At 39.7% G+C, this 26,868-nt stretch overlaps 1 protein-coding gene across 4 annotated transcripts in view; it reads left to right on the top strand.

Moving 5' to 3' along the window:
- Window positions 1-26,868, top strand: part of MYO1B (myosin IB) — a 187,731-nt gene that overhangs the window by 92,554 nt on the left and 68,309 nt on the right. For all 4 annotated transcript variants that reach the window (XM_029225226.1, XM_029225228.1, XM_029225227.1 and 1 more), the window contains exons 5-7: window positions 11,982-12,086; window positions 16,031-16,077; window positions 21,407-21,470. In XM_029225226.1, the coding sequence (XP_029081059.1) occupies window positions 11,982-12,086; window positions 16,031-16,077; window positions 21,407-21,470 (216 nt within the window). The remainder of the gene's footprint in view (window positions 1-11,981; window positions 12,087-16,030; window positions 16,078-21,406; window positions 21,471-26,868) is intronic.

Genomic DNA, 26,868 nt, shown 5'->3' with positions numbered 1-26,868 from the left:
CGAACCCATGCTCCCTGCAGTGAAAGCGCAAAGTCCTAACCACTGGACCGTCAGGGAATTCCTCGGAGCAACTTTTAAGTATACAATACAGTGTTAACTATAGTTGCCATGATGTACATTAGATCCCTAGAACTTCATCTTATAATTGGAAGTTTGTACCTTCTGATCACCTTTCACCCATCTCCATTTCCCCCTTCTCCGTCTCAAACCAACAATCTACTCTTCTCTTTGTTTCTATGAATTTGTCTTTTTTTTTAGATTCCATATATAAGTGAGATCATACAGTATTTGTCTTTCTCTGACTTATTTCAGTTAGTATAATGCCTTCACGGTTCATCCGTGTTGTCACAAATGGCAGGATTTCCTTCTTTTTTTTTTTGGCTGAACAATAGTCAGTTGTGTGTGTGTGTGTGTGTGTATATATATGTATATATATATACACACCACATTTTTCTCTATTCATTCGTCCATAGACAGACACTTACTTGTTTCCATTTCTTGACTATTGTAAATAATGCTGCATTGAACATGGGAGTGCAGATATCGCTTCAACATAGTAATTTTTTTTCCTTTGAATATATACCCAGGAGTGGTATTGCTGGATCATATGGTAGTTCTATTTTTAATTTTTTGAGGAACTTCCATACTGTTTTCCATAGTGGCTGCACCAATTTACATTCCCACCAAGAGTGCATAAGAATTCCCTTTTCTCCACATCCTCTCCAACACTTACTTCTTGTGTTTTTTTGATATTAGCCATTCTGACAAGTGTGAGGTGGTATCTCATTGTGGTTTTGATTTGCGTTTCTCTGATAATTAATGATGTTGAGCATCTTTTCATGTGCCTGTTGACCATCTGTATGTCTTCTTTGGAAAAATGTCTATTCAGGTCTTCTGCCCATTTTTTAATCGGATTGTTTGGGGTTTTTTTGGTTGAGTTGTATGAGCTGTTTATGTAGTTTGGATATTAACCCCTTATTGGTCATATTATTTGCAGATATTTTCTCCCATTCAGTAGGTTGCCTTTCCATTTGTTAATCATTTCTTTTGCTGTGCAGAAGCTTTTTAGTCTGATGTAATCCCACTTGTTTATTTTTGCTTTTGTTGTTTGTGCTTTGGGTGTCATATCCAAAAAATCATTGCCAAGACCAGTGTCTAAGAGTTTTCCCCTATGTTTTCTTTTAGAAGTTTCACGGTTTCAGGTCTTATATTTAAGTCTTTAATCCATTTTGAGTTAATTTTTGTGGGTGGTAGTTAATTTTTGTCAGTTCCATTCTCTTACATGTGTATATCCAGTTTTCCCAACACCATTTATTAAAAAGACTGCCTTTTTCCATTGAATATTATTGGCTCCTTTGTCAAATATTAGTTGACTGCTTATGCATGGGTTTATTTCTGGTCTCTTCATTCTGTTTCATTCATCTATGTGTCTGTTTTTATGCCAGTATCATACTATTTTGATTACTGTAGCTTTGTAGTATAATTTGAAATCAGGGAATATGATGCCTCTAGCTTTGTTCTTCTTTCTTAATACTGCTTTGGCTATTTGGAGTCTTTTGTGCTTCCATATGAATTTTAGGCTTGTTTGTTCTATTTCTGTGAAAAGTGCCATTGGAATTTTGACAGGGATTGTATTGAATCTATAGATAGCTTTGGATAGTATGGGATGTTTTAACAATATTAATTCTTTCTGTTCACGAATGTGAAATAGCTTTCCATTTGCTTGTGTCACTTAAATTTCTTTCACCAATGTCTTATCATTTTCAGTATACAGATCTTTCACCTCTTGGTTAAATTTATTCCTAAGTATTTTATTGTTTTTGTTGCTATTGGAAATGGGATAGTTTTCTTTATTGCTTTTTAAAATTATTTATTGTTAGTATAAAAATGCTACTGATTTCTGTATGTTGATTTTGTATCCTACAACTTTACTAAATTAGTTTATTACTTCTTACAGTCTTTTTGGTGGAGTCTTTTGGATCTTCTGTACATAAGATCCTGTCATCTGTAAACAGAGACGATTTTACTTCTTCCTTTCTGTTTCTGATGCCTTTTATTTCTTTTTCTTGCCTAATTGCTCTGCCTGGGACTTTCAGTACTATGTTGAATAGGAGTGGGGAGGGTTGTCTTGTTCCTGATCTTAGAGGAAAAGCTTTCAACCTTTCACCATTGAGTATGATGTTAGTTGCCTGCTTGTCCTGTATGGCCTTTATTATGTTGATGTATACTCCTTCTTTATCTAATTTGTTGAGAGTTTTTATCATGAGAGGATGTTGAATTTTGTCACATGCTTTTTCTGGACTTATTGAGATGATCATATGATTTTATTCTATTAAAATGTGATGTATGTGTTAAATGTGAGGTATCACATTTATTGATTTGCATGTGTTGGACCATCCTTGCATCCCACGGATGAATTCCACTTGATCATGGTATATGGTCCTTTTAATGTGCTGTTGAATTCAGTTTGCTAGTATTTTGTGAATTTTGGCCCTTATATTCATTAAGGATATTGACCTATAGTTTTCTTTTCTTGTAGTATCCTTATCTGGCTTTGGTATAAGGGTAATGCTGGGTTTGGAAGTGTTCCCTCTTCTTTGTATTGCAAGAGTTTGAGATAGTTCTGGTCTTGGGCTTTTCTTTTTGGGAGGTTTTTGATTACTGACTCAATCTTCTTAGTTGTAATCAGTCTGTTCAGATTTTCTATTTCTTCATGATTCTAGGAACTTATCCATTTCTTCTAGGTTGTCTAATTTGTTAGCATATAATTGTTCATAGTAGTCGCTTATGTTCCTTTATTTCTGTGATATCTGTTGAATGTCTCCTTTTTCACTTATAATTTTATTTATCTGAGCCCTTTTTCTTTTTTTCTTGGTTAGTTTGCCAATTTGGTTTATTTTTTCAAAGAACCAACTTTTAATTTTGTTAATCTTTTCTACTGCTTTCCTGATTCTCTGTTTCATTTATTTCTGCTCTAATCTTCATTATTTCCTCAAAAAAGCTGTATCTTCTGCTAAGATTGGGCTTAGTTCTTGTTTTTCTAATTTTTTGAGGTATAATGTTAGGGTTTTTTTTTTTAAGATCTTTCTTTTATTCTTGATGTATGCATTTATAGCTATAAAATTTCCTCTTGGAACATTCTTGCTGCATCTCATCAGTTTTGGTATATTGTTTTTCCATGTTTGTTTGCATCAAGCTTTTTTTTACATAAAAATATTTAATAGTTTCCATTGCACCAAAATATAAGCCAAACCCCGTGTGCCTGTTACACAAGATTCTGCTTGATCTAGCCTCGACCTTGTTCTTCACCTTCCCCTCATGCTTTCCCCCCTTCTAATGGCAGCTCATGTTACTTTTCACTAAAAGGCTTGCTGTTTATTGTATGTAGCCAGTGTCATTATATAGAGTTTCCCACCCCTTTTTAGATCATTCATTTGAACTCTGGATATAGGCTCTTACCACTGTTTACTCAGAAATTTGTGATATCTTTGGTTGTTTAGAACTCTTTCTTTCCAGTAAGAACTTTAAGAGGACATTGGTATCTTGGGGGAAAGTTTTTGCTCCTTCCGTGTCACTAACCAGTTCTTTTCTTGTGAAACAGAATTTAATTCTTAGAAGCAGTACAGCTTCTTGTTTGCTTCCAGGTTAACCAGTGAAAATGGTGGCAAGGCAAGTTAAAAACTGTGTCCCTGACAGAGGTCATTTGTATTAGTGACGTATCTCATGCCACCTACCCCTACCTCAATCCCTTTGACTGTATCTACAAGCCTATTCATTTCACATGTGTTTCCTTTTTTAAAGCATAAGGGAGGAAGAGATGAAAATATTCCTAAGCCTATTCACTTTTTTAGATTTTTATTCATTCTTCATCATGTCTAAAGATTTCTTTGAGTATCTAATTGTTTCAGTTTGTTCCTGAGTGAGTCATCAGAAGTGGGTTGTGGTCACTGGTTTGATTGGTATTGGCCAGTTCTTCATCTCCTCTGGAACATGTGTTCCAAGAAGACAGCACATCCACTCATGCGCCATGTTAGTATGTGACCTCCTCCTTCTCAGAGAGTTGTAAACCATACTGCTTCCTCCTGGAGCAAAATTCCATCTCCTGGTAGGCTCGTGTACCTTCTCTATTAAGAAACTGAGTGGAGGTTGCTGTTACTGTTTCACAGGGAGGGCATTCATTCTTTTCTGAGAAAAACAAAAACACCTTATTCCTCTGGTGGAGATCTAGTGGCACATGGAGTTCATTCTTCTTTTCTATATTTTTCTCTTCTCTTTTCTCTTCTATTTTTCTAGTCAATAACTTGTCCTCTTTGTTTCAGTGTCCCATTCACCACTTGAAATCCTATCGTTTTCCCTGGATTTAGTCCCTTCTAGGACCCCTTTGCCCTCTGTCATAAGCTGAAGAATGGACAGCTGCTTCACAGGGTCATCACCTCCTCCTCTGGTAGGAAGCTCTGTTTACAGGTGCTGCTTCAGCAAGAGGCTGGAGAGGGTACCACAGACACCCTGGAGCAGTACATCTCAAACTTTCCACTGGGAAGCACCAGGTTCCCTTCTCTTGCAGTCTGCTGCTGACCAATACCAGAAAAATAAAATAAAAGAAGACATAGAAAATTCAGGCCCTGATTTCTGGTTTTAGTTTCCACAGACAAAATAAACTACCAAATTGCTACAAAGACTTCTCAATGCCTATTCTCATGTGTAGATAGACCAGTAGCAGTCCAGGGGCCAACCAGCTTTTGAGTAGTGCTGGTTGTCAGACCATACTTTGAGTAGCAACTGTTCAGAAGCCTCTCGAAGCATTTGTCTTGTTTTTGAGCTACTGTGCTTTTTAAACCTGGTGATGTTTCACTTGTCCATTATCACTAAAATCCTGGTGCTGGGCAGTGGACACTACTCCTGAGAGCTGCTGTTTTTAAGTATCTACTCAGCTATTCTCTTTGGTAGCTGCTCAGCCCTTTCTTTACATTTATAGATCCCAATAGCATCTCCTACCTCTCCATTTCCATAGAGGCATCTAGTGTTTTACTTACGTATTCCCATCTTTTTCTACTTTTCTTTCTTTTTGAAAGCAGGGGTACAGAAATTGTTTCAAATTGTATTAAGGTTTTAATTGTCATCAGACTATAGTTTTGAGTAGACTGTGTTGTTTAATGTCTCTGTTTCATGGAGATTACTTACGGGAAAATGAAATGATGGAAAATAATACAGAGATTGCAGTACAGTGTGTGAGGAATTTCAAGAAGGGGTTTACTCTCAATTCTGTGGGGAAGAGGAATGCCAGGCCATTTTTGAAATGTCACATTATCTTAGTCACCAAAATTTTTTTGAATACATGTAGCTATTGGCATTTTTGTGTTAGTGAATGAATGAAAGAAGAAGAGAACTAACATTTATTGAGGGCCTGGAACCTGCTATGTACTTACGTATAGCATCTCTTTTCGGTGAGAGTTTCTGCTTAATAGCGTATACAGAACCACCATGTAGTATCAGAGGGCTCATTTTATAAGAAGTAACTAAGTTAACGAGGTTGTAAACCCCCCTTGGCAGATGGTGATGTTACTGGTCTTAAACACTGGAGACACTCTTACACTGTAGGGCTGTATAATGTGGGCACTCAGGGAGAGGCGTGAACATTTTGAATCCTTTGGGGTCCTATTTAATCCATTACTGCTGTGCTAAATAAAAAATTCATCATGCCTCATAAAAGTGCCCAACTATTTCTAGGCACTGAACTCACAATTCACTATCATGAATACAAATAGTTTGTGGGAAATCATTCAAGCACCGATGGGGGCAGGGAGGCAGAACATGAGGGAACCATCGTAACTGCATTTTTCCAAGGCCATCAGAGTAAACTGTGGGCCTGAGAAGATGATCCTGATATACGAAAGCATTATAAATTATTTGATTTCTAATTTTACAGTTACATCAGTTTCTAGGAACTCTGCAGCCATCTGCTAAAAGAGTTACAAAGCCTGCCTTGCTCATTAAGACCCTTGGTTCTGAACCCCAAGTGAGCTTGTACTGCTCTACATCTGTGATAGTTTTCTGACTCGGTCAGCAACAGAGATGTGAGTGACTGACTGTAGCCTAAACATCCATGAGCATTTTCCAATGCTGAACGTCTCCACATGGAAGCAGAACAGCTAAGCAAGCTCGAGGCCAAAATGTCGTGAGCTTTGTTTTGTTTCTTCCTCATGTGAGAGAGGCCTCTCTTGACTCACGTGTTTGACATGAATTATCAGATTTTGTGGCCAACTTTCAGAAGCAAAGCAACTTACATATAGTTGTATTTCAATAAAAACATTGCCGTTCATGATTCCTTTTGGAGCAGAGGCTGCGTTTCTCATTGCAAGACCCATGTTTTTGGTACAGTGATCGGGGCAGTTCCCAGCTGCCTGTCGGGTCAGTTTGGATGTGCTGCAGCTGGTGATTTTGCAGCACTGCAGACTCAGGACTGCTAAAAAAGGGTGTTCTTCTGTGTTACAGAGTCCTTGTTACATTGTATACAAACATGGCTTGCTTGATTTAGGCAGTCATACTCTTTAGGTCACTGGACCACCAGACCTTTGTAAGCATAGTCCCTAGAAAAACTTGGGTGTCTTAACCAAGGAGATAGAGAGGTATAGAAGTAGATAAATATGTCAGTATTTGTGTGTGTATAAATGTATGGCTTTCTCTATGCTATATGACATATATGACATAGTTTATATGATATGTATGTGACCTATGATATTATTTGTATCTATGCATGCATGCATCGATATTTGTTAACCCCTGGATAAATTTATTAGCTCTGAAAAAAAACCTCAGAATAAGCCTTGCTTGTATTCCTACCTTTTTTTCCTGACACAGTATCTATGTGGCGCCTGCTCGATTGCATGCATAGGTTTTCATACTTGCCCATGAGATTCCCATCCTTTTGTCCTCATGGTTACAAATGTCTTTCATTGTTTTCCCTTTCTCATTCACTGATTGCTATTTCACAATGTTTTCTTACATAAAGAATATTATAGTATATGAATTTATATGGTTATATGATTACATATTACATAATTATATAATAACATATAGTAGATACTATTCACAACCCAATGCAAGGTACCAGAGTATACAGAGTTAAATTAGTTATCATTCTTACCTTAACAGGAATTTAAAATTCCCAGAATCATAAACGATCATCTATAACCCCTTTCCATCCTTTATAGAAATGAATTCTGGTCTAGATATTTTGATCTAGAAATGTTTTGTTACAGGCCATTTGTTCATTAGTGCAGGATATCTGATAACCCTAGGTGTTCTACTGTTTTCTGGTGAGAAGAAATTTTGACTTTGAAGACTTCATATTTTGTTTGTCCAAGTCAATGCATTTTAAAATTCAACATTCAAACATATATATGCACATAAATCTACATATGTAAAGTATCTGTGAGTTAGAGAAAATGATGAACTAAGAATGAGTTCTAAGCAATGCTGTTATGATTTGCCAGTTTTAAATGCCAGCATTCTTATATCTAGAATGGCAGTGCTTTTCAGTATTTTGAGTACACGTGAAGAATACACCTTTTTGTCCTACATAGAATCCTTTTATATTTTTACAGCAAACATGCAAGACGTTGTCACTGAGAGTATGATTACTAGATTAATGCATTCGGTCTACTCAAAAGTATTGCCTTGGAAAATGCTTAAGATTTTATGCTGTGCTTGCCAAGGTCATGTTTAGTTGGTTCCTATGATAGTCCACATGATTCAAGAACTAGGCTTTGCAGTATGGAGGAGGATGATAATTTAATTCTTGATTCTCCTCAGAAATACAATATTTTTCATTCATAGAGTTTATTACATAGAGTTTTGATTTGGATAAATATGTAAACATTTGAATAAAGATGCAAATTTATTTGAACTTTAGCACAGAAGAGCCAAAGGAAATGAAGCAGAAAACCTCATGAGATAACTGTTACTTCCTGTTTGCAGCATGATGAAATATAATGAAAACAGTCCTCTAAAATACATTGGACCTTGCAACTTGTCCGTACAGGTTTACTTACTTTTTCTAAAGTAGTGACTATCTCATGAACTACTTGAGTTAAAGATCAAGTATTATGTCAGGAAAAGAATAACGAGTTGTCTCTTTTAGACAGTGAGACTTTGGAGAAAATTACCCTTAATCCCAGCTTCCAAAAATGAATTATTAAAATGAGCGCAGTAATAGAATTCCTGAAGATAGTTAAGAACCTGAGCATAGGGCTTCCCGGGTGGCGCGGTGGTTGAGAGTCCGCCTGCCGATGCAGGGGACGCGGGTTCGTGCCCCGGTCCGGGAAGATCCCACGTGCCGCGGAGCGGCTGTGCCCGTGAGCCATGGACGCTGAGCCTGCGTGTCCGGAGCCTGTGCTCCGCGGCGGGAGGGGCCACAGCAGTGAGAGGCCCTAGTACTGCAAAAAAAAAAAATAAAAAAAGAACCTGAGCATAAAATCTTTTTAACAATTTAGAAAGAAGGATCTTCGAAGTATATTTAAAAATGATATTTGAATTACTTAAATAGATTTTAAAGTTAATAAAACTGATTCCTTGTTTCAATTTAAGTTAACCAATCTTTACATCCCAGTAGATATTGTGGGTTTACATACAATTTAACAGCCATATGATGTAGGTCCAATCCAAATTCCAATAGATCTGCTCCTGGCACCATTTTTAAATAGATTTGACCCTGAGAGAATTTGATGCCATTTAGTTCAGGCCATTAAAAGGTCTCTGAGAGGTCAGATCAATTCTAGCAGCCACCAAAGAGTTCTCATTTTTGGTTGATCACCTCCCCCCCTCCGTCTGCTCCCACACACATACACACAAAGCAGTTTGTCCATGGTGTCCACCCTGGACCAGAACAGGATTTCCAGAGAACTGGGTGTAGCCATGTATCTGAGGTTGGAGGTTTGGCTGCAGTGAGGTTCATAATCACTGGAATAAGCAGTATAGGCTGACCTGGACTTTTACTATTTCTTGCCAGTTTACCTAAAAGAAAACTTAGCTTTTCATGTAAAATATGTACATATATATTTGTGTGTGTGTGTTTGCCACTGTCTGGAGTTGTTTTGTCTATAAATGCTTCCACTCTTCTAATAGTGTAATGGGTAGGAAGGCTAGAAATTCAAGTCAAGAAAGAATATACAAAATACATGTGAGAGTGTAGGTGGGGATGGGGACCAGAGAATGCTGCTGAGAAAGCAGGATGATGAGAAAGCCTGGAGGTGAGTTGTTTCAGAGGCCAGACTGTAGGGTTGGAATGTGTGGGCGATGCAGGAGAGTTGGCCCACAGTTGGAGACCAGGTAGCACAAGATGTCAGGAATTTGCTGGGAGGGCAGCCTCACCTGACTTTGAAAGCCAGGGAGCCTAGAAACAGAGTATCGCAAAGTGACAGAAGAGTTCCAGTGTGAACTGGTGGGTAGAGGGGAATGTAGCACCAAGAAGTGAAATGAAACATAAATAGTATATAAACTCTTTGTTCATGACTGAGGCCCGTTCAGCCTGATGGAGCAGCAGACGTGTGTCCATACAGTTCACCAGCCTTTAAATAGTTAAACCCTGAGAACGTTGGAAAACGTAGCTCGGGAACTTTACGCAATGGAGGATGTGTTAAGGGACTATGCCCTTTGGAGGGAGGGTATTGCAAAGATGAAAAGACTGATGTTTCTCAGCTACAGTCTTTAAAAGGAGACTGCAGAAATCCGCCATCACAGACCACCAGAGAATCTACTTGGACCCATTCTCGTTACCCAGAAAGCAAACTGGAGGGAGATTTAACTCCAACCATTGAAGAAGTACCCAGCATCCCACCACAATCCTCAGCTCCATGAGATCACCTGCTTCTTCTGCACCATATTTGCTAGCACTCCCTTGAGAACTTTATGGGACCTGCATAGATTCTTGGCGCTCTGTGGCTCCTGTTATTAGGTGATGCTTTGGGGCTGTATATAGGCCCTGAAGCACATGTTGGGCAATGCGCCCAAGGTCACGTTCCAACTGTTCATTTATTATTTCTTCAGTGGTGGGAAATGGGCTGGAAGTCACCTGCAGGTCTCCCTGTGAGAAAGAGCAGCATTGAGGTTTGTCCCCTTACACCCATAGGTAGGGGTACTGCCACTCACACCTGGGGAAGGCTTTCCTGCCCTCAGACAGTGGCACCAGAGCAGAGAACTTGCAAGAAAGCAAGATTTGGGAGATTGGTTTTTCTTGCCTTGACTGCCTGGACCTGGGCCCATGTTTTATTCTACTGACATTTAATAGTTGAGTATTTCCCAGATCCTGATTATGGAACATTAGAACTAGGACAGTTGAATGAGAAACAGATTCTATGGCAAATAAGTTTGGGAGATGGTGCATTCTCCATCTTTTTCCAGAGTTCCACAATGCACATGCTCCTTTAAGAAGCCATTTTAAAAGGAAACCTATTTCACTTCATCTAACTTACTGTGGCCCCAAATTCATTTGACTTTAGACTTCATTTCCCCTGAATATCTATTATCATTCCTTGGAACTCAGTATTAAAAGGATCAGGTACTTGGAAACAGATGCTAAGAGGAGACATGTACTAATAGGGGAAGGATAAAACCAAATTTGGCCCACCTTACCAGTTTGAGCTAAGAATTCTTCATATGCCTCCGGTGGCCTGCTTCTTTTAGCAGGGAACTTGTTCTACGAGTGAAGCCTATGAAAACAACTAGAAGATGCCCTGGAAGGTCTGTATTTCTTGTATTCAAATCCTTAAGATTAGTTGCTTAGTTTTTTAATCAATTTGAAGAGTAATTAATTTAATCTGATTATAAGCAAACCAATTTTATTTAGAAACTATTTTTGAGGAAGGACAGTTCTTTTAAATTTAAAAAATACATTTGATAAAGACACCCAGGTTATCAAGTTAATTTTGACTTGAATCACCTATGTATAATATAGTAATTATATATAAATGATTGCTTTTTTAAAAATTTATTTTTTATTGAAGTATGTTTAATTTACAATGTTATATTAGTTTCAGGTGTACAGCAAAGTGATTCACTTAAATAAATAAATATATATATATATATATACACACAAACACACATACATACATACACACACACACACACACATACATACTCTTTTTCAGATTCTTTCCCATACAGGTTATTACAAAATATTGAGTATAGTTCCCAGTGCTATACAGTAGGTCCTTGTTGTTTATTTTATATATAGTAGTGTGTATCTGTTGCTCCCAAATTCCTAATTTATCCCTCCCCCCCTTTCCCCTTTGGTAACCATAGTTTGTTTTCTATGTGTGTGAGTCTGTTTCTGTTTTGTAAATAAGTTCATTTGTGTCATTTTTTAAGATTCCACATGTAAGTGATGGCATATGATATTTGTCTTGGTCTGACTTACTTCGCTTAGTGTGATCATCTCTAGGTGCATCCGTGTTGCTGCAGATGGTATTATTTCATTCTTTTATAGCTGAGTAGTATTCTGTTATTTGTATATACCACATCTTCATTGTGCATTCGTCTGTCAATGGACACTTACGTTACTTCCATGTCTTGGCTATTGTAAATAGTACTGCAGTGAACATGCATCTTTTCGAATTATGGTTTTCTCCGGATATATGCCCAGGAGTGGGATTGCTGGATCATATAGTAGCTCTAGTTTTAGTTTTTTAAGAAACAATTGCTTTAAGAAGATAGTCCTCCTCAGATTTTGTTGGCTATGTTTACTCAGCCAATTTTTTAGCAACCCAGTGATAACCTTTAAGCACAATTCCTGTTATATCTGAATCAATGACATGTCTGAATAGAAAGCATGAATATTTTTAAAGGTTCCCAAAACATTCTTTGCTCCCAGGAGTGAAGTCATTTGAAAACACTGTTAGTGGACCTTCTCTCCCAAATCTTTTCCCCTGAAAGTTGAAAAAAAGATTTCTGCTTAATTTATTAATATGGCTTGTTTTCATCCACAGAGGCCAGCAAGCTTGTTATGTCCTACGTAGCAGCTGTTTGTGGAAAAGGAGCAGAAGTTAATCAAGTCAAAGAACAGCTTTTACAGTCCAACCCAGTCCTGGAAGGTAGGATTTTCTGTGTACCTTGGGTCAGTATGACTGGAACGGTAAATCCAGTTTTCCGGGCACTTCTGACACCTGGTGTGCTGGGAGGTGGGCTGGGAGGGGGAGAGTCAGGCCCAGACCTGCTGAGCAAAAGGTAGCGGCATCCTAGGAACTCCTGGCTTCACGCACTTGAAGGAGGGAACGCTTTACTCGTGTAAAAGGAGCTCTCCCACTTGCAATCATTTTTCTCCCTTTTAATTTTTATTTGAATTACTTACATTTTGCTTAATAATAATCAACTGATATTTGCATTTGACTTGACAGCTGGGAGAAACTTGGTGGAAAAGAGCAATGTGAGGGCAGTGCTATTTTATCATTGAGGATAACACCCATGGCTGGTGATTTCTGTTGTCAGGGAAACCAAGGCTATGCCAGAGAAATATTTAAGGACCAGTTTTCTCAGGGTTACAAAAAGCCTAAACCTGACTTTAGAGCTCAAATTCTGTGGTTGGCCATCTGTGTCTGTTAGTCAGCTTGGGCTGCCATAACAAAGTACCATAGAGTGGGTGGCTTAAACAACAGAAATCCATTTTCTCACGCTTCTGGAGGCTCCGAAGTCTAAGATCACCTGCTGGCAAGGTAGGTTTTCTTCTGAAGCCTTGGCTTGTAGGCAGCTGCCATCTTGCTGTGTGCTCACATGACCTCTTCTTTGTGTGTGTATATGGGAGGGGGAGGGGGGATGATGGGCAGGTGGGCGCTGGCTCCTGGCCTCATCTAACTACCTCCCAGAGGCCCCATCTCCAAATACCATTACATTGGGGGGTTAGAGCTTCAAAATATGAATTGGGCGGTGGGGTCGGGTAGGGACACAAACATTTAGTTCATAATACCATCAGAAAACAAAGCCGGAGAGAAGTTCCCTTCTGCCGTGGAGGTTGGCGTAAACCATCAGTATAAACCATCCTTATGTTGGAAACAGTAACTCAAAGCCTCTTCCTATTGCTGGAAAGCCCTTTGCCTTGCTTTATATTGTAAGCACGCCAGCGTTGTCATTTAACACAGTTGTTGGGGTGGAGTAGGTTTCTCAACCTTGGTGCTGTTGACATTTTGGACTGGATAAGTCTTTGCTGTGTGGCCTGTGCAGTGTAGGATGTTTAGCAGTATCCCTGGCCTCTAACCACTGGGTGCCAATAGCACCCCTGCCTCTAGTTGTTACCATTGAAAATGTCTCCAGACAATGCCAGATGTCCCCTGAGGGGATCAAGACCACCTTGATCAGAATCTCTGGTCTAGAAGAGTAGTTTGGTTCAGCCCTTTGTTCGAAGTCATGGAAGGTCAAGATTTAACATGGATTAAAGCAGAACTGCTCTGTGGGGGGAGACCCCCCTCTGCCGCCCCAGTATGGAGGAACAGAACTCTGCCCATTGTCTTTGTTACTCAGGCCTAGTCCCTCCTTCCACTTTATTACAAGGAGGCACCATGCATCTTTATCCTCCAGACAGTGAAATAAAACTCATGAGAATACTTTGCTTGTGAGAAGCAAAGGCCAGAACACCTGTTACATTGTTATTGACCTTTCTTCCCCTTAAGGACCTAACAAATAAAGAAGCTATTGTAGAAAGTGTTTTATTTTTATCTTACTATCCCGGTCTTTTACTTTTTGCTTACTGTCTTTTGCTTTTAGTTAGGACGCTATACATGTGTTATATTTCTACAGATGCTTATTTTCAGAATGCTGTGATCTAAAGGAGAAACACTGTGGAATGCTATAGCTTGCATCTGTGATTAGAATCTGGCCCTTTATTCAATGGTATTTGAAACTAGGCCCCAGTGCAGGAACTGGAAGAAATGTCTACTGTGGGCATGTATTATCTTTTGTGGGAATGCTTTACTTTTTAACTGGAGCTGCTACTGTAAATGAACATTTAGAACAATGAACTTAAAAAAAACAATTGAGGAATGTGTCTCAAGTGTTCTATAATGGAACACTTGTTTTTGATTCTGTGGCTCACAGTAAAAGACTTTAGTGTTTAGAGCTGTGTTTAGTAATGTGCAACTCAGATTTGTTTGATGAAAAGATGGTTTATGGCTTGCAAATGGCACCCTGAATAAAGTTTTTTTGAAGCAATTCCTTCACTTGCCCTTGACCTTCAAGCCACAATAAACTCTCCTTTATGTGTCAGCGTCTCGTGCTGGACTTTGGGGCTGTACAAATTAGTTAATTTGGCATCCCTGCGTGTTGACACCCACCACAAAGATCTCGCCTGTGAAAACACGAAAAATGTCATGGTCTTCATGATGACTAGGTCAACACTCACCATTATCAAGGTTGCATTTATTAAAATCCTTTAGCTGGTGGTGGACGTAGGATAAGGATGTGAACCTCTTCAGCATCCTTTTTTGAGTGTTTCCCATGTGCAGGTTTCCTTACTTAATATAACATCTCAGCTTATTTTCTGTTGAAGAGAGAATTTGGTGTCAGGGACCTACGAAACCATACCCATTCCAAGTGGAATCTCTGAATCAAAGAACTTGCCCTGTGTTGACTTTAAATTTTGTCTTAACTAGCAGGAGGCAACTATTTTTTTTTTTTTTTTTTACAATCAAAAACATAAAAATACTAGCTAACGTGAAATATAACACAGCAGGTTTGGCTACTGAATATCCACAGTGAGCGTTACACATCTTGATCAGGTGATTGCTTTCAAAACTTGGACCAGCTTTTAGCCATTGTTAATCATGTGAGCTCTTGTTAGGCTAATCTTAATTTAATGAAGTTGTGGCGGCTTCCAGGGATTTGATGCCCGACCTCTTAATTTAAAGATTCATTTCTGTTTGCCACATCATCGTGCATCGCTCTGCAGTCCTTGCTGCTGCCGTGTGGCCCACAGATCCCAGTAACAGCCTCGGGGTGGGGTGGGAGGGTATTGGTAGAGAAGCAGAATTTCATGTGCATCCCTTGACTCATTGAACCAGTGTGCACTTGAACAAGATCCTCAGGTGATAGGTTTACACGTTAAAGTTTGAGGTGCACTGCTAGGCTTCAGAGCATCAAACAGGGATCCCCTCTTCTTATACGACTTACATTTATTCCACTTACATCCTCTACTACCAAGGCCCAGATTAATTTGCTCCTATCTTGTGCACAAGCTTGATGAAGCAGTCATTTTACCTCATGACACTGAAATACCTTTGTCAAACAGGAGCATTCTGTGCCTGGGGCAGTGTCATCCTGTGGTTCTTATGTGCTCTCGTTTGAAAGGGCGTCCTGTGGGAGATTCTAGCTCCTCGAAGCAGCTAAGATTGGGACAAACTTGGATTTTTGCATTGTGGGCTGATTTTTTTTTTTTTCTGGAAAGTTTCACTTAGGTCTGATGGACATAAACTAATGAAACTATATGGTATTTTTAGCCTATTGGAAATGATGTTTCCAAGTCTCTTACTCTTTCTGTATTTCAGTTATATATTTAATCACGTTTAAATACCTTTTATTTCGAACTTAAACAATTTAAAGTTTCTCATGCCTTTTTCCACCTGAAAACCTCATCAATTGAGTTTCATAAAACCTTTGCTAATGTTAAGTAGTCATCTCTAAAATAACCTTATTCATTGTTAATAACGGTAGAAGAGCACAGAAGCCCTGCTTGCTCGCCATTCAGCTGACTACTATCAAAACAGTTAAAATGTGTTGAATTAGACAGGATTAAGTTTACAGTAGTACTTGAAAAAAATTCTGTGAATCATAGGCATGACTCTTTCTGTGAACTTATAAAAAGACATGGAAGCTTTAGCAGCTTATTAAGACTCGTGTTAAGTAGTTTCTATGGAAATTTTCTAGACAGAAATGTCATTGCTACAAGTTGCATTTCTAGGATTTATGGATGTCAGATATTACATTTGTTTTATTTTTTGGCTTGAAATTATTTTTCTGTCACTTGACCACACATCTGTTTCTTTCCTACCAGCATTTGGAAATGCCAAGACTGTAAGGAATGACAACTCCTCTAGATTTGTAAGTATTTGTATAAGCATAAGTGTTAACACTAATATTTACCTCATGTGTGTTTAAACAACCAGTAGATGTTTAATATTTCTTAATACACACATTTAAAAAATAAGAAACACCATATTGAGACATAAGCTAAAAGGACTATTTTTCTGCTTTCTGGAATTTTCCTTTTTAGTTCTTCTTGGAGTGACAAGCTATCTTTTTTTCATGTTTTCTTGTCATCTATCATAAAATTCCATGAGCAATTTCAGTGAGGCTGTTTAGAGTAACTCTTTACTAATGTGAGTTTTGATATTTAGAAATCAATTAAGACTCAGAAATTCCATAGAAAGAAGGGTAAACTAGGTGTCAAGTTTGTATACTCTACAGCTCTTGTCCGTTCTTCAGTGGGACCAGAAAGGATGGAGGTGTATTCTAAAACTTTATAGAGGTAAAATTAATAAGTTTGGCTGCTAATGGGGGGTGTGGGGAGGACTGAATAGTAAAAACTGAAGCTAATTGATGTTTTGAGTCGGGCTGAGTTGGAAAATGCTAATTCCCATAGTGGAAACCTTTCCAGCCTCATCTCCCACCTCTGCAGTGTACACTCTGGCACATCAGCCCCTGGGTCTCCCCAGCTGTGCTGCCTTCTTTCCTGCCTCTGGTCTTGACAGGGACACACACTGCCTGGAGGCAGCTGGGGGAAATATGGTGAGTGTGATGGTGGCATTTTGAAATTGATGGCTTTTTTCTGTAGTTGAGCCAGTTTTATAAATTTCATAATAAAAGATCGTTTACTTTATAAGCTGTCTTCTCATATACATTACTTGGGACCATTATTGATGATCGTCTGTGCCTCGCTGCCAGACACCCTTCCTGCATCCCCACACCTCCACTCCCCAGCTTCTTTTAGCCCCCTTTCTGCTTTTTTCTCATTGGCGTTATCCTGTACTTAAGGCATGCAAATAACCTCAGGTGGAGATCGTTTTGATAGATTGGAAAGTGGAAGGCTAAGGTTCCTAATTCCAAGGCAGTGAATTTTTTCCATTGGATTAGCCCCTTAAGTTGTTAAAACTGATGTGAGCCATGCCTTTTCCTGTTGTGGTAACATGACTAATCTCATTACATAAATAGAATTAGACGCAAAGTGTGGGCAGATAGAAGTAATTCCAATAGATCAAGCTTCTTTATAGGATAGAGATTTTATTTTTGCTCTTGGCAAATCTCATATACACACGCTTTAAAAAAAATACTTGCGAATATATTTAGTCTGTAGGCCGTAAAAATACAGAAAACCGTATTGCTTAAAGAGTCACTGGTACTTAGAGACATCGGAAAATCTAGCGAAAGGCTTGGCAGGTGTTTTGGCTTGTTAAGTAACTTCAGAGAAATCCTATCATAACACGGGTATTAGGATATGAGATTAATACTTGATTATAGGCTAAATCATTTCATGCCCAGTTTTTAGTAATTTCTCTGCTTTGTGGGTGCGACTTTGACCAGTAGTATACTCAAGTCTGTGTTATAATATTATAGTAGGACTCTACTATATTTAAAATTACTACTGTATATATAACAGAGGTTTATGACTCCAGGGAAATTACATTTCCTTCAGCTGTGTCTGACAGGTTAACTCCGAATAAATTTTTTGATCTCTTTGCTGAGAAACCTGGGAGACCCTGCACCTCATCGTAGCTGACAGTGTGGACCACTGTTCCCATGGAGGTGCCTCACAGTGACCCTCACTCCAGCACTTTAACTTGGCATATTGAGCTTCTAGTAAGAGAGGCTCATTGCTTTGGGGAAAAAAGAAAAAATAACAGTTTAAGGCTTCGAAAATCACTGTTCTCGACTAAGGACTTTGGAGGGGGATTTTGTTGAGCATCAGCGGTGTGCCAGGAGCTGAGTGGGGCACTGGAGAGTGTGGGAGAGAGCGCTCTAGGGTCTGGAAAATCTCATTACCACTCCTCTTATTCAGTAAGAATAGAAACACACACACAATTCATTCTTTTGTTTGAAACCTCCGGGTTTTCTTTTAAACATAGTTAAACTTAGGTCTCCCTGCGTATCCTCTTGCAGCCTGCAGTCTTTTCCCCACCAGTAGCCGGAGTGATATTTACACGCTGCCGTCCCCTGCCGGCTGACAGCCTCTGCGGTCCCCTTGCACCTAAAATATAGCCCGGGCTCCCCCAAGCCTCCCCACGCAAGGTGGGCCGACCCAGCCTTCCCCGGCTCCCTGGGCCTCAGTCACACAGGCCTTTGTGCCCGGCAGGTGTGCCAAGTGCTTCCTGGACTTGGGCCTTTGCTGTTGCCGGTCCTTCTACACCATGCATTCTGTCCCCAGATCTTTGTATGGCTGGCGTCTCGTATCATTTAGGTCTTATCTCAGATGTCATTTCCATGATGCCGTCTGGCGACTCTGTGACTTCATCCCATTTTCATTATTTTAGGCATTCAACAGTCTCTGGAGTTATGTGCTCCCTTCCCCCGTTTACATCATCATTGGCCCTGGAGAGTAGGCGCGGAGGAAGCGAGCACCTCGGCCTCTTGTTCACTGATGTGGCCCCAGGAGCTAGAGCAGGGCCGGTGCCATAGTGGACACTCAGAAAACATTGATTTATTGATGAATGAATACCTTTTTTTTTTGCGGTACGCGGGCCTCTCACTGTTGTGGCCTCTCCCGTTGCGGAGCACAGGCTCCAGACGCGCAGGCTCAGCGGCCATGGCTCACGGGCCCACCCACTCCACGGCATGTGGGATCTTCCCGGACCGGGGCACGAACCCGTGTCCCCTGCATCGGCAGGCGGACTCCCAACCACTGTGCCACTGGGGAAGCCCTGAATACCTATTTTTAAGAAGCTTATAAACTAGTCAGGAAAAATGGACATGGCTGAAAATAATTATAACGCAACACATAAACTAGTAAGTTCCCCATGAAAAGTATAGATGAAGTGTTATGGAAGCTCAGAATAGAGAAGCTGGAGGAGTCCGGGGCAGGGGACAGTCCTGAGTGGGTCCACAAGATTTAAAGAAGCCAAAATGGGGTGGCAGGCAGCAGGAGGTGGCAGTACAGCCTGAGAAACTGAGGAGAGAAACCAGTGTGGACCTTCATTTGCCAGATTTAATGGCCAGACCAGGGAGTCTGTGAATGGAGCCGTGGGCCAGAGGGCTGGGAAGGTGGGTCCGGGCCCCAGCTGGAGGGCCTGGAGTAGCAGGGTCAGGGTCTCAGACTTTATTTTGTAGGTGGTGGGAAGCCGCTGGTTATTTGTGAGTAGTCTAGTGCCAGGACCAGAACCAAGCGTTTGGGGAGTCATCAGTGTGGGCATCAGCTGAGTTCTCCGTGTTGTGCAGGAGTTTAGCCCTGGTCAGCCTCCTTTTCCTTTCTCCACAGTGTTTGCTCTACTCTCTTCAAACCTTCTATCCTTTACTCTCAGCTGATGCTATTATGTCTGCTTCACAGAAATCATCCTCTTCCAAGCTCTCCAAGCAAATTAGCCCCGCTCCTTGGCACCTCTCCTGTCTCCATATCAGTATACACGCTCCTTTCTCACACTTATCTCTCTGCATCTGTACTCTAGATCTTTCGCCTCCTTTGCCCAGGGACCACCTGCCACCAAAATCATCCCCTCTCATACGGTCATCCTCTGACTCTCTTGTGAAGTTACTCTTTCTCCCTCCTTCATGTCTGCTTTGCCTCCAGTGTCCCCTCGCGTCCTAGAGAGTGTCGCTATCCACTCAGTTGCCTGGGCCACATTCCTGGACTTTTAAATTCTTGAACACCCTCCTTTCTTACCTTCTCCATCCAACCATGACCAGTCATCGTGACTCTCTGGGTAGGTCTCAACTCTGTTTACTTTCCTCTTTTGCTATTCCGGCGTAAAGCCACCAGTGTTTCTCCCCTAATTGCTTTCACCTCTGTCAGCTACATCTGATAGGTCCTTTCCAGTCCATTCCACACTAGCCAGAGTGGTCTTGTAAAGAGGCAAGTCTGATCATGGTGTCCTTGTTGAGGAACGTTTAGTGACACAACTTGGCTGTCAGGAGAAAATGTCGGTGTCGTGATGTGCTCTGACTTCCCCACCATCCTCACGGATGCCACTGCTTATGCCTGCTCCTTCCTGATCCCCTGCCTCCTTGCCTGCCTGACTTCTCCTGCTACTTCGCCTTTAAGCTCGGGCAGATCTCCTCCTCCCCCTCTGTCCCCTGTTCTTTGCGCACGGCACCATGATCCCACTGTAGGATGTATCCCTATACGTGGTTATGTCCCATTTATGTTTCATTTCCCCCCCAGACTGTAAATTCCTTGAGGGCAGGAGTGATGCCTTGCTTTCCCTTGTGCCTACGTTAGTGTCCAGGAAATGCTTGATAAACATTTGCTTAATGAGCAAGTGAAGACTTACAAAGGCCAGATGACCAGTGACAATGAAGAAGGAGAAGGTGGGGGAGCATGCACGAGCTAATAAAAAAATCACAGATTACATTGTTGATTGTGTGCCATGTGATCATGTTTCTCCTCCCTTACCATTATTTTGAAAATAGAATTAAAGTAATTCTCTGGGAGAATTATTTACAAACCATCGATCTGACTAAGGTAGAACATGAAACAAAACCAAAGACTACTTATTAGATCAACACACCCTTTTCCAAACAAAAAACAGCTCTCAGGGTTATTCTGATATATTTGTTACTCTTTAACCAGACAGTCCAGACCCATTCTCTAAAAATCACAGTGTAAGACTCCATGTGTGTTTCTGTGTGTTTAAGGTAGCATCTATAAGGTGTAATATGAACATGGGTTATATATTTCTGTATAATCTAGATTAAAAGCCAAAGAAAGTAATAATGATGAGCCTTTGATTCTGAGTTGGTCACACCACATAATCATGCATTTGATTTGAGTAGATATAAAAACAGAACTCGAAGTCTTCCATTTTGTCCACTGTCCAGTGTGTTTGGAATGTCTAGCCATGGCTTACAACATACTTTGCCTATAAAAATGAAATAATTTATATTGCCAGCTAGTGCATATTCAAGGAATACTAATTTTCCCGGTTTTTATTCTTGAATTGAATACACACGTCCTTGAGAAATTTGAAACTTATCCAAAAGTCTTATGATGGCTGAGAAGATCTATTCTTAAATTAGCAACGAGATATGCTCACTTTGAGCTAATGGGGTATTTAGTATGAATTATTTTTGGAGGCACATTGTTTTGCATCATGGTTACGTAAACTGTGTCTTTCTTAATTACATTTAAACAAATGCATAAAGGGCTTATCATGCTATGCTTTAAGATACACTGACTGAATATTTTGAGGTGAACTTGAAAACTCACCAAGTCTTTCTTTGGCAGGGCAAATATATGGATATTGAATTCGATTTTAAAGGCGATCCCCTGGGAGGAGTGATAAGTAACTGTGAGTATTTTAAAGAAGTTCAGAATAGTAAAACATATATTTATAACAGAATATTTTAGATACTTGGGTCTTTAAGAGATAGGCTTAAGAATACATTTCCTTTTCTTATACTTAAATTTTTAACCTATGCATTTCAGATTGTTTTATAATATTTAATTTCTAAATCTTTTTAAAAGATCACTTAAAGTCTTTGCCTTTGAAAAACTTTTTAGAAGTCTGCTAAAGAAATAAATATTAGCCCAACTGTATTTTATATCCTATAGGTCTTCAAGCCAATCCAGTAATAAAAAAGATTCTCCAACCGTTATTTTCTTTAACAAAATTACTCTGTGGTTAAAAACAAAATATAAATAATAATTGATTTTAATTTAATGACTTTTGGGGTAACAGTTACCCGATAAAATGAGAAAAACCTGTACTTCAAATTTTACTGTGAGAATTTTGTCTTCAGTGTTTAAAAAATTGAAATGTCGTACACCTGTTAGGTAGAGACAGATCTATTAGCTTTCTTTAGTCATGATTTGTGATTGCAGAAGTGAAATGTTCTCCGGCAAAGGTGAAAAAATGAACAAAATCAGGTGAGGTCTACTTAACAGCCCCAGGCCCAGAGTTTTCTCAAGTGGGCACAGTGGTCAGTATCTGTTGTAGGTAAGGCCCCTTCATCCATGCTTGGGGGCTTCAGTGCATGTGGCACCGCCCTGATGTCTCTGCTCCTGTTGATTCTGTAGCTGATTCGTTTGGCAAGGATACGATGACCACTTAGGGTTAGTGCACCTCCAGGGGAAGCTGCAGCCTGGTTATCCTCTTGTTTTTTTTGAGGGCCGCACTGCTGACGCACCCCCCCCACACACACACTGCTTCCCCTGGCCTTTTCACCACCCTAAGATGCTGTTCGGATTGTTGGAATGAAAAAAATCTAAGTTTGTACTAGATTAAAAACTAACAATTGGCTCAGGTATCCAAAGCACTGCTTTTTGCTATAGCAGTGGCATTCTTTCTCCAAATGAAATTTTATTCCAAATATGAAACAGATGAAATGAGGCCTGATCTGGTTAAAGAGGAGATGAGCAGCCAGAACCCCTAGACCCCCGGGTGGCCCCTGTGATCTTCCAGAGAAACTCTAGAACCAGAGGGATGCCATTTGAAAGTGAGTGTTTTTAGAATTTGGGCAAACCATGCAGCTGAATTTTTAAAAAAAATTTTTAAATCATAGTTCGTAGAGTAAACTTCTAGGTCTAGAGTCTTTATCTTGGAAACTATAGGATTGAACTGGATGAATTCCATGGTTCCCCATTTCTACCATTTGTAGTTTTTAAATAGTTTGTTTTTTTGGCTGCGTTGGGTCTTTGTTGCTGCACGCGGGCTTTCTCTAGTTGTGGCGAGTGGGATCTACTCTTCGTTGCGGTGCACAGGCTTCTCATTGTGGTGGCTTCTCTTGTTGCGGAGCACAGGCTCTGGGCGTGCAGGCTCGGTGGTTGTGGCTCGCGGGCTGTAGAGTGCAGGCTCAGTAGTTGTGGCACACGGGCTTAGTTGCTCTGTGGCATGTGGGATCTTCCCGGACCAGGGCTCGAACCTGTGTCCCCTGCATTGGCAGGCAGATTCTTAACCACTGAACCACCTGGGAAGTACGGCAGGCGGATTCTTAACCATTGGGATTATACGTATTGTAAAAATGTATTATTATTGGAAAAACGTCTTGAAGAGGAAGTTTTAATCTGAGGTGAAATTGGCTAGGATGGTACTACTTATGTTAAATGGTTTTAACTGTCAAATAGGAAACAGAAATACTCATGCGAATCATATATAATACCACCAAAAGCAAGTGATTATAACCCTGCCAAGTTTGTTACGCAAGCTTCCTTCACAGTATGTGGCAGCTGACGAGAGCTGTATAGGAAAAGGTATGCCTCAGTTTTAAGACCACCATTTTAAGGAAAGGTTAGCTTTTATTCTGAAAGATATTTATAACACTTTTATAACACTTGCATTTTACAAGACAAATTAAATTTAGTTATTAATTGAGTAATACACTATTTTTAAAATGAGGCTACATTAACTTTGTATTATAGAACATTCTAGAATGATTGAACCAATATTACTCTTGAGGACTCTAGGAAAATATTTAAGGATGCCTTTATTCTAAGTATCAGAAAATAACTTGGGTTTTACATTTTGAAGTTTCAAACAGAAATGTCTTCCTGTCTCTAATTCTTGCAGTATCCATGGAGAATAAATAGTAAACACCCAGTTCATTTCCAGTGAAGATTAAAAACCATCATGAATGAACGTCATATGGTTTTTGTTACCATTTGTTCCCACAATGAAATTATATTGAAATTTGTGGTAGTGGGAACACCCTGGTATTTTAGAGTATCCTTTGCTTTGGAAAGGAAAGGGATACATTAGTGGTGAGAGCAGGAAATTTCACCCCGAATAGAGAGAGAGGACTGACTCATAGGTGGCCACGGGGAGCTGCTGCCTGCTGGCTTGAGCGGGTATAAAGCAATGGGTAAACCCACTCTTGTTCTCTGCAAGCTGCCAACAGTTAGCTTCTTGTACCCAGAAAAGGAGACAAGATTTGCCATTTTGTAGGTCATCTATTTTGTTTCCTTTTCCAGCAGCTGCCTAGTAAAAGCATAGGTCGTTGTTGGCTGTAATTATTACCTTGAAAAAGTCACAGGATCATTTGAGCCAGTTGTGTACCCAGGAAGTGGGGAAAGAATGCCCAGTAACTTAGTCTCTCTTCCTCTCTTTCTAAGAGAGGTATGCTGTAAAACCTAAGTCTTGAACTCATTTGAAAGCTATGTATCTCTGAGGTTAGTATCATTAGGAGAGTTTTGAAAGCTACATATCTCTGAGGTTAGTATCATTAGGAGAGAAGTGTTACAAAAATAGAAAATGTCAAACATTTACTTAAGTAGAGAAGATAAAACATGGAAACACATCCAGATGTTTGGCTGATGTGAGGTACTATTTCTCCTACTTTGTTAATGCGTGTGGGTCTCATAAAATTTATACATTTACATTTGAGCATTTTGGATCTAGTGTTATGAACTTGAAATGCTTGGAAACCTGTTGCTTTTATTAATAGTCACAGATACTTTCTTTTTTTTTTTTTTTAAACATCTTTATTGGGGTATAATTGCTTTACAATGGTGTGTTAGTTTCTGCTTTATAACAAAGTGAATCAGCTATACATATACATATGTTTCCATATGTCTTCCCTCTTGCGTCTCCCTCCCTCCCACTCTCCCTATCCCACCCCTCCAGGCTGTCACAAAGCACCGAGCTAATATCCCTGTGCCTTGCGGCTGCTTCCCCCTAGCTATCTACCTTACTACGTTTGTTAGTGTGTATATGTCCATGACTCTCTCTCGCCCTGTCAAAGCTCACCCGTCCCCCTCCCCATATCCTCAAGTCCGTTCTCCAGTAGGTCTGCGTCTTTATTCCTGTCTTACCCCTAGGTTCTTCATGACATTTTTTTTCCCTTAAATTCCATACATATGTGTTAGCATACGGTATTTGTCTTTTTCTTTCTGACTTACTTCACTCTGTATGACAGACTCTAGGTCTATCCATCTCATTACAAATAGCTCAATTTCATTTCTTTTTAAGGCTGAGTAATATTCCATTGTATATATGTGCCACATCTTCTTTATCCATTCATCCGATGATGGGCGCTTAGGTTGTTTCCATCTCCGGGCTGTTGTAAACAGAGCTGCAATGAACATTTTGGTACATGACTCTTTTTGAATTATGGTTTTCTCAGGGTATATGCCCAGTAGTGGGATTGCTGGGTCATATGGTAATTCTATTTGTACTTTTTTAAGGAACCTCCATAATGTTCTCCATAGTGGCTGAACCAATTCACATTCCCACCAGCAGTGCAAGAGTGTTCGCTTTTCTCCACACCCTCTCCAGCATTTATTGTTTCTAGATTTTTTGATGATGGCCATTCTGACTGGTGTGAGATGATATCTCATTGTAGTTTTGATTTGCATTTCTCTAATGATTAATGATGTTGAGCATTCTTTCATGTGTTTGTTGGCATTCTGTATATCTTCTTTGGAGAAATGTCTATTTAGGTCTTCTGCCCATTTTTGGATTGGGTTGTTTGTTTTTTTGTTACTGAGCTGCATGAGCTGCTTGTAAATTTTGGAGATTAATCCTTTGTCAGTTGCTTCATTTGCAAATATTTTCTCCCATTCTGAGGGTTGTCTTTTGGTCTTGATTATGGTTTCCTTTGCTGTGCAAAAGCTTTGAAGTTTCATTAGGTCCCATTTGTTTATTTTTGGTTTTATTTCCATTACTCTAGGAGGTGGGTCAGAAAGGATCTTGCTGTGATTTATGTCATAGAGTGTTCTGCCTATGTTTTCCTCTAAGAGTTTGATAGTTTCTGGCCTTACATTTAGGTCTTTAATCCATTTTGAGCTTATTTTTGTGTATGGTGTTAGGGAGTGATCTAATCTCATACTTTTACATGTACCTGTCCAGTTTTCCCAGCACCACTTATTGAAGAGGCTGTCCTTTCTCCATTGTACATTCCTGCCACCTTTATCAAAGATAAGGTGTCCATATGTGCGTGGGTTTATCCCTGGGCTTTCTATCCTGTTCCATTGATCTATCTTTCTGTTTTTGTGCCAGTACCATACTGTCTTGATTACTGTAGCTTTGTAGTATAGTCTGAAGTCAGGGAGCCTGATTCCTCCAGCTCCTTTTTTCGTTCTCAAGATTGCTTTGGCTATTCGGGGTCTTTTGTGTTTCCATACAAATTGCGAAATTTTTTGTTCTAGTTCTGTGAAAAATGCCAGTGGTAGTTTGATAGGGATTGCATTGAATCTGTAGATTGCTTTGGGTAGTAGAGTCATTTTCACAATGTTGATTCTTCCCATCCAAGAACATGGTATATCTCTCCATCTATTTGTATCATCTTTAATTTCTTTCATCAGTGTCTTATAATTTTCTGCATACAGGTCTTTCGTCTCCTTAGGTAGGTTTATTCCTAGATATTCTATTCTTTTTGTTGCAATGGTAAATGGGAGTGTTTTCTTGATTTCACTTTCAGATTTTTCATCATTAGTATATAGGAATGCCAGAGATTTCTGTGCATTAATTTTGTATCCTGCTACTTTACCAAATTCATTGATTAGCTCTAGTAGTTTTCTGGTAGCATCTTTAGGATTCTTTATGTATAGTATCATGTCATCTGCAAACAGTGACAGCTTTACTTCTTCTTTTCCGATTTGGATTCCTTTTATTTCCTTTTCTTCTCTGATTGCTGTGGCTAAAACTTCCAAAACTGTGTTGAATAAGAGTGGTGAGAGTGGGCAACCTTGTCTTGTTCCTGATCTTAGTGGAAATGCTTTCAGTTTTTCACCATTGAGGACGATGTTGGCTG

This window comes from Monodon monoceros, unplaced genomic scaffold, assembly GCF_005190385.1.
Source record: "Monodon monoceros isolate NGI ecotype Baffin Bay Population unplaced genomic scaffold, NGI_Narwhal_1 Super_Scaffold_16, whole genome shotgun sequence".
Classification (NCBI taxonomy): Eukaryota; Metazoa; Chordata; class Mammalia; order Artiodactyla; family Monodontidae; genus Monodon; species Monodon monoceros.
This window is presented reverse-complemented; position numbering and strand designations above follow the sequence as displayed.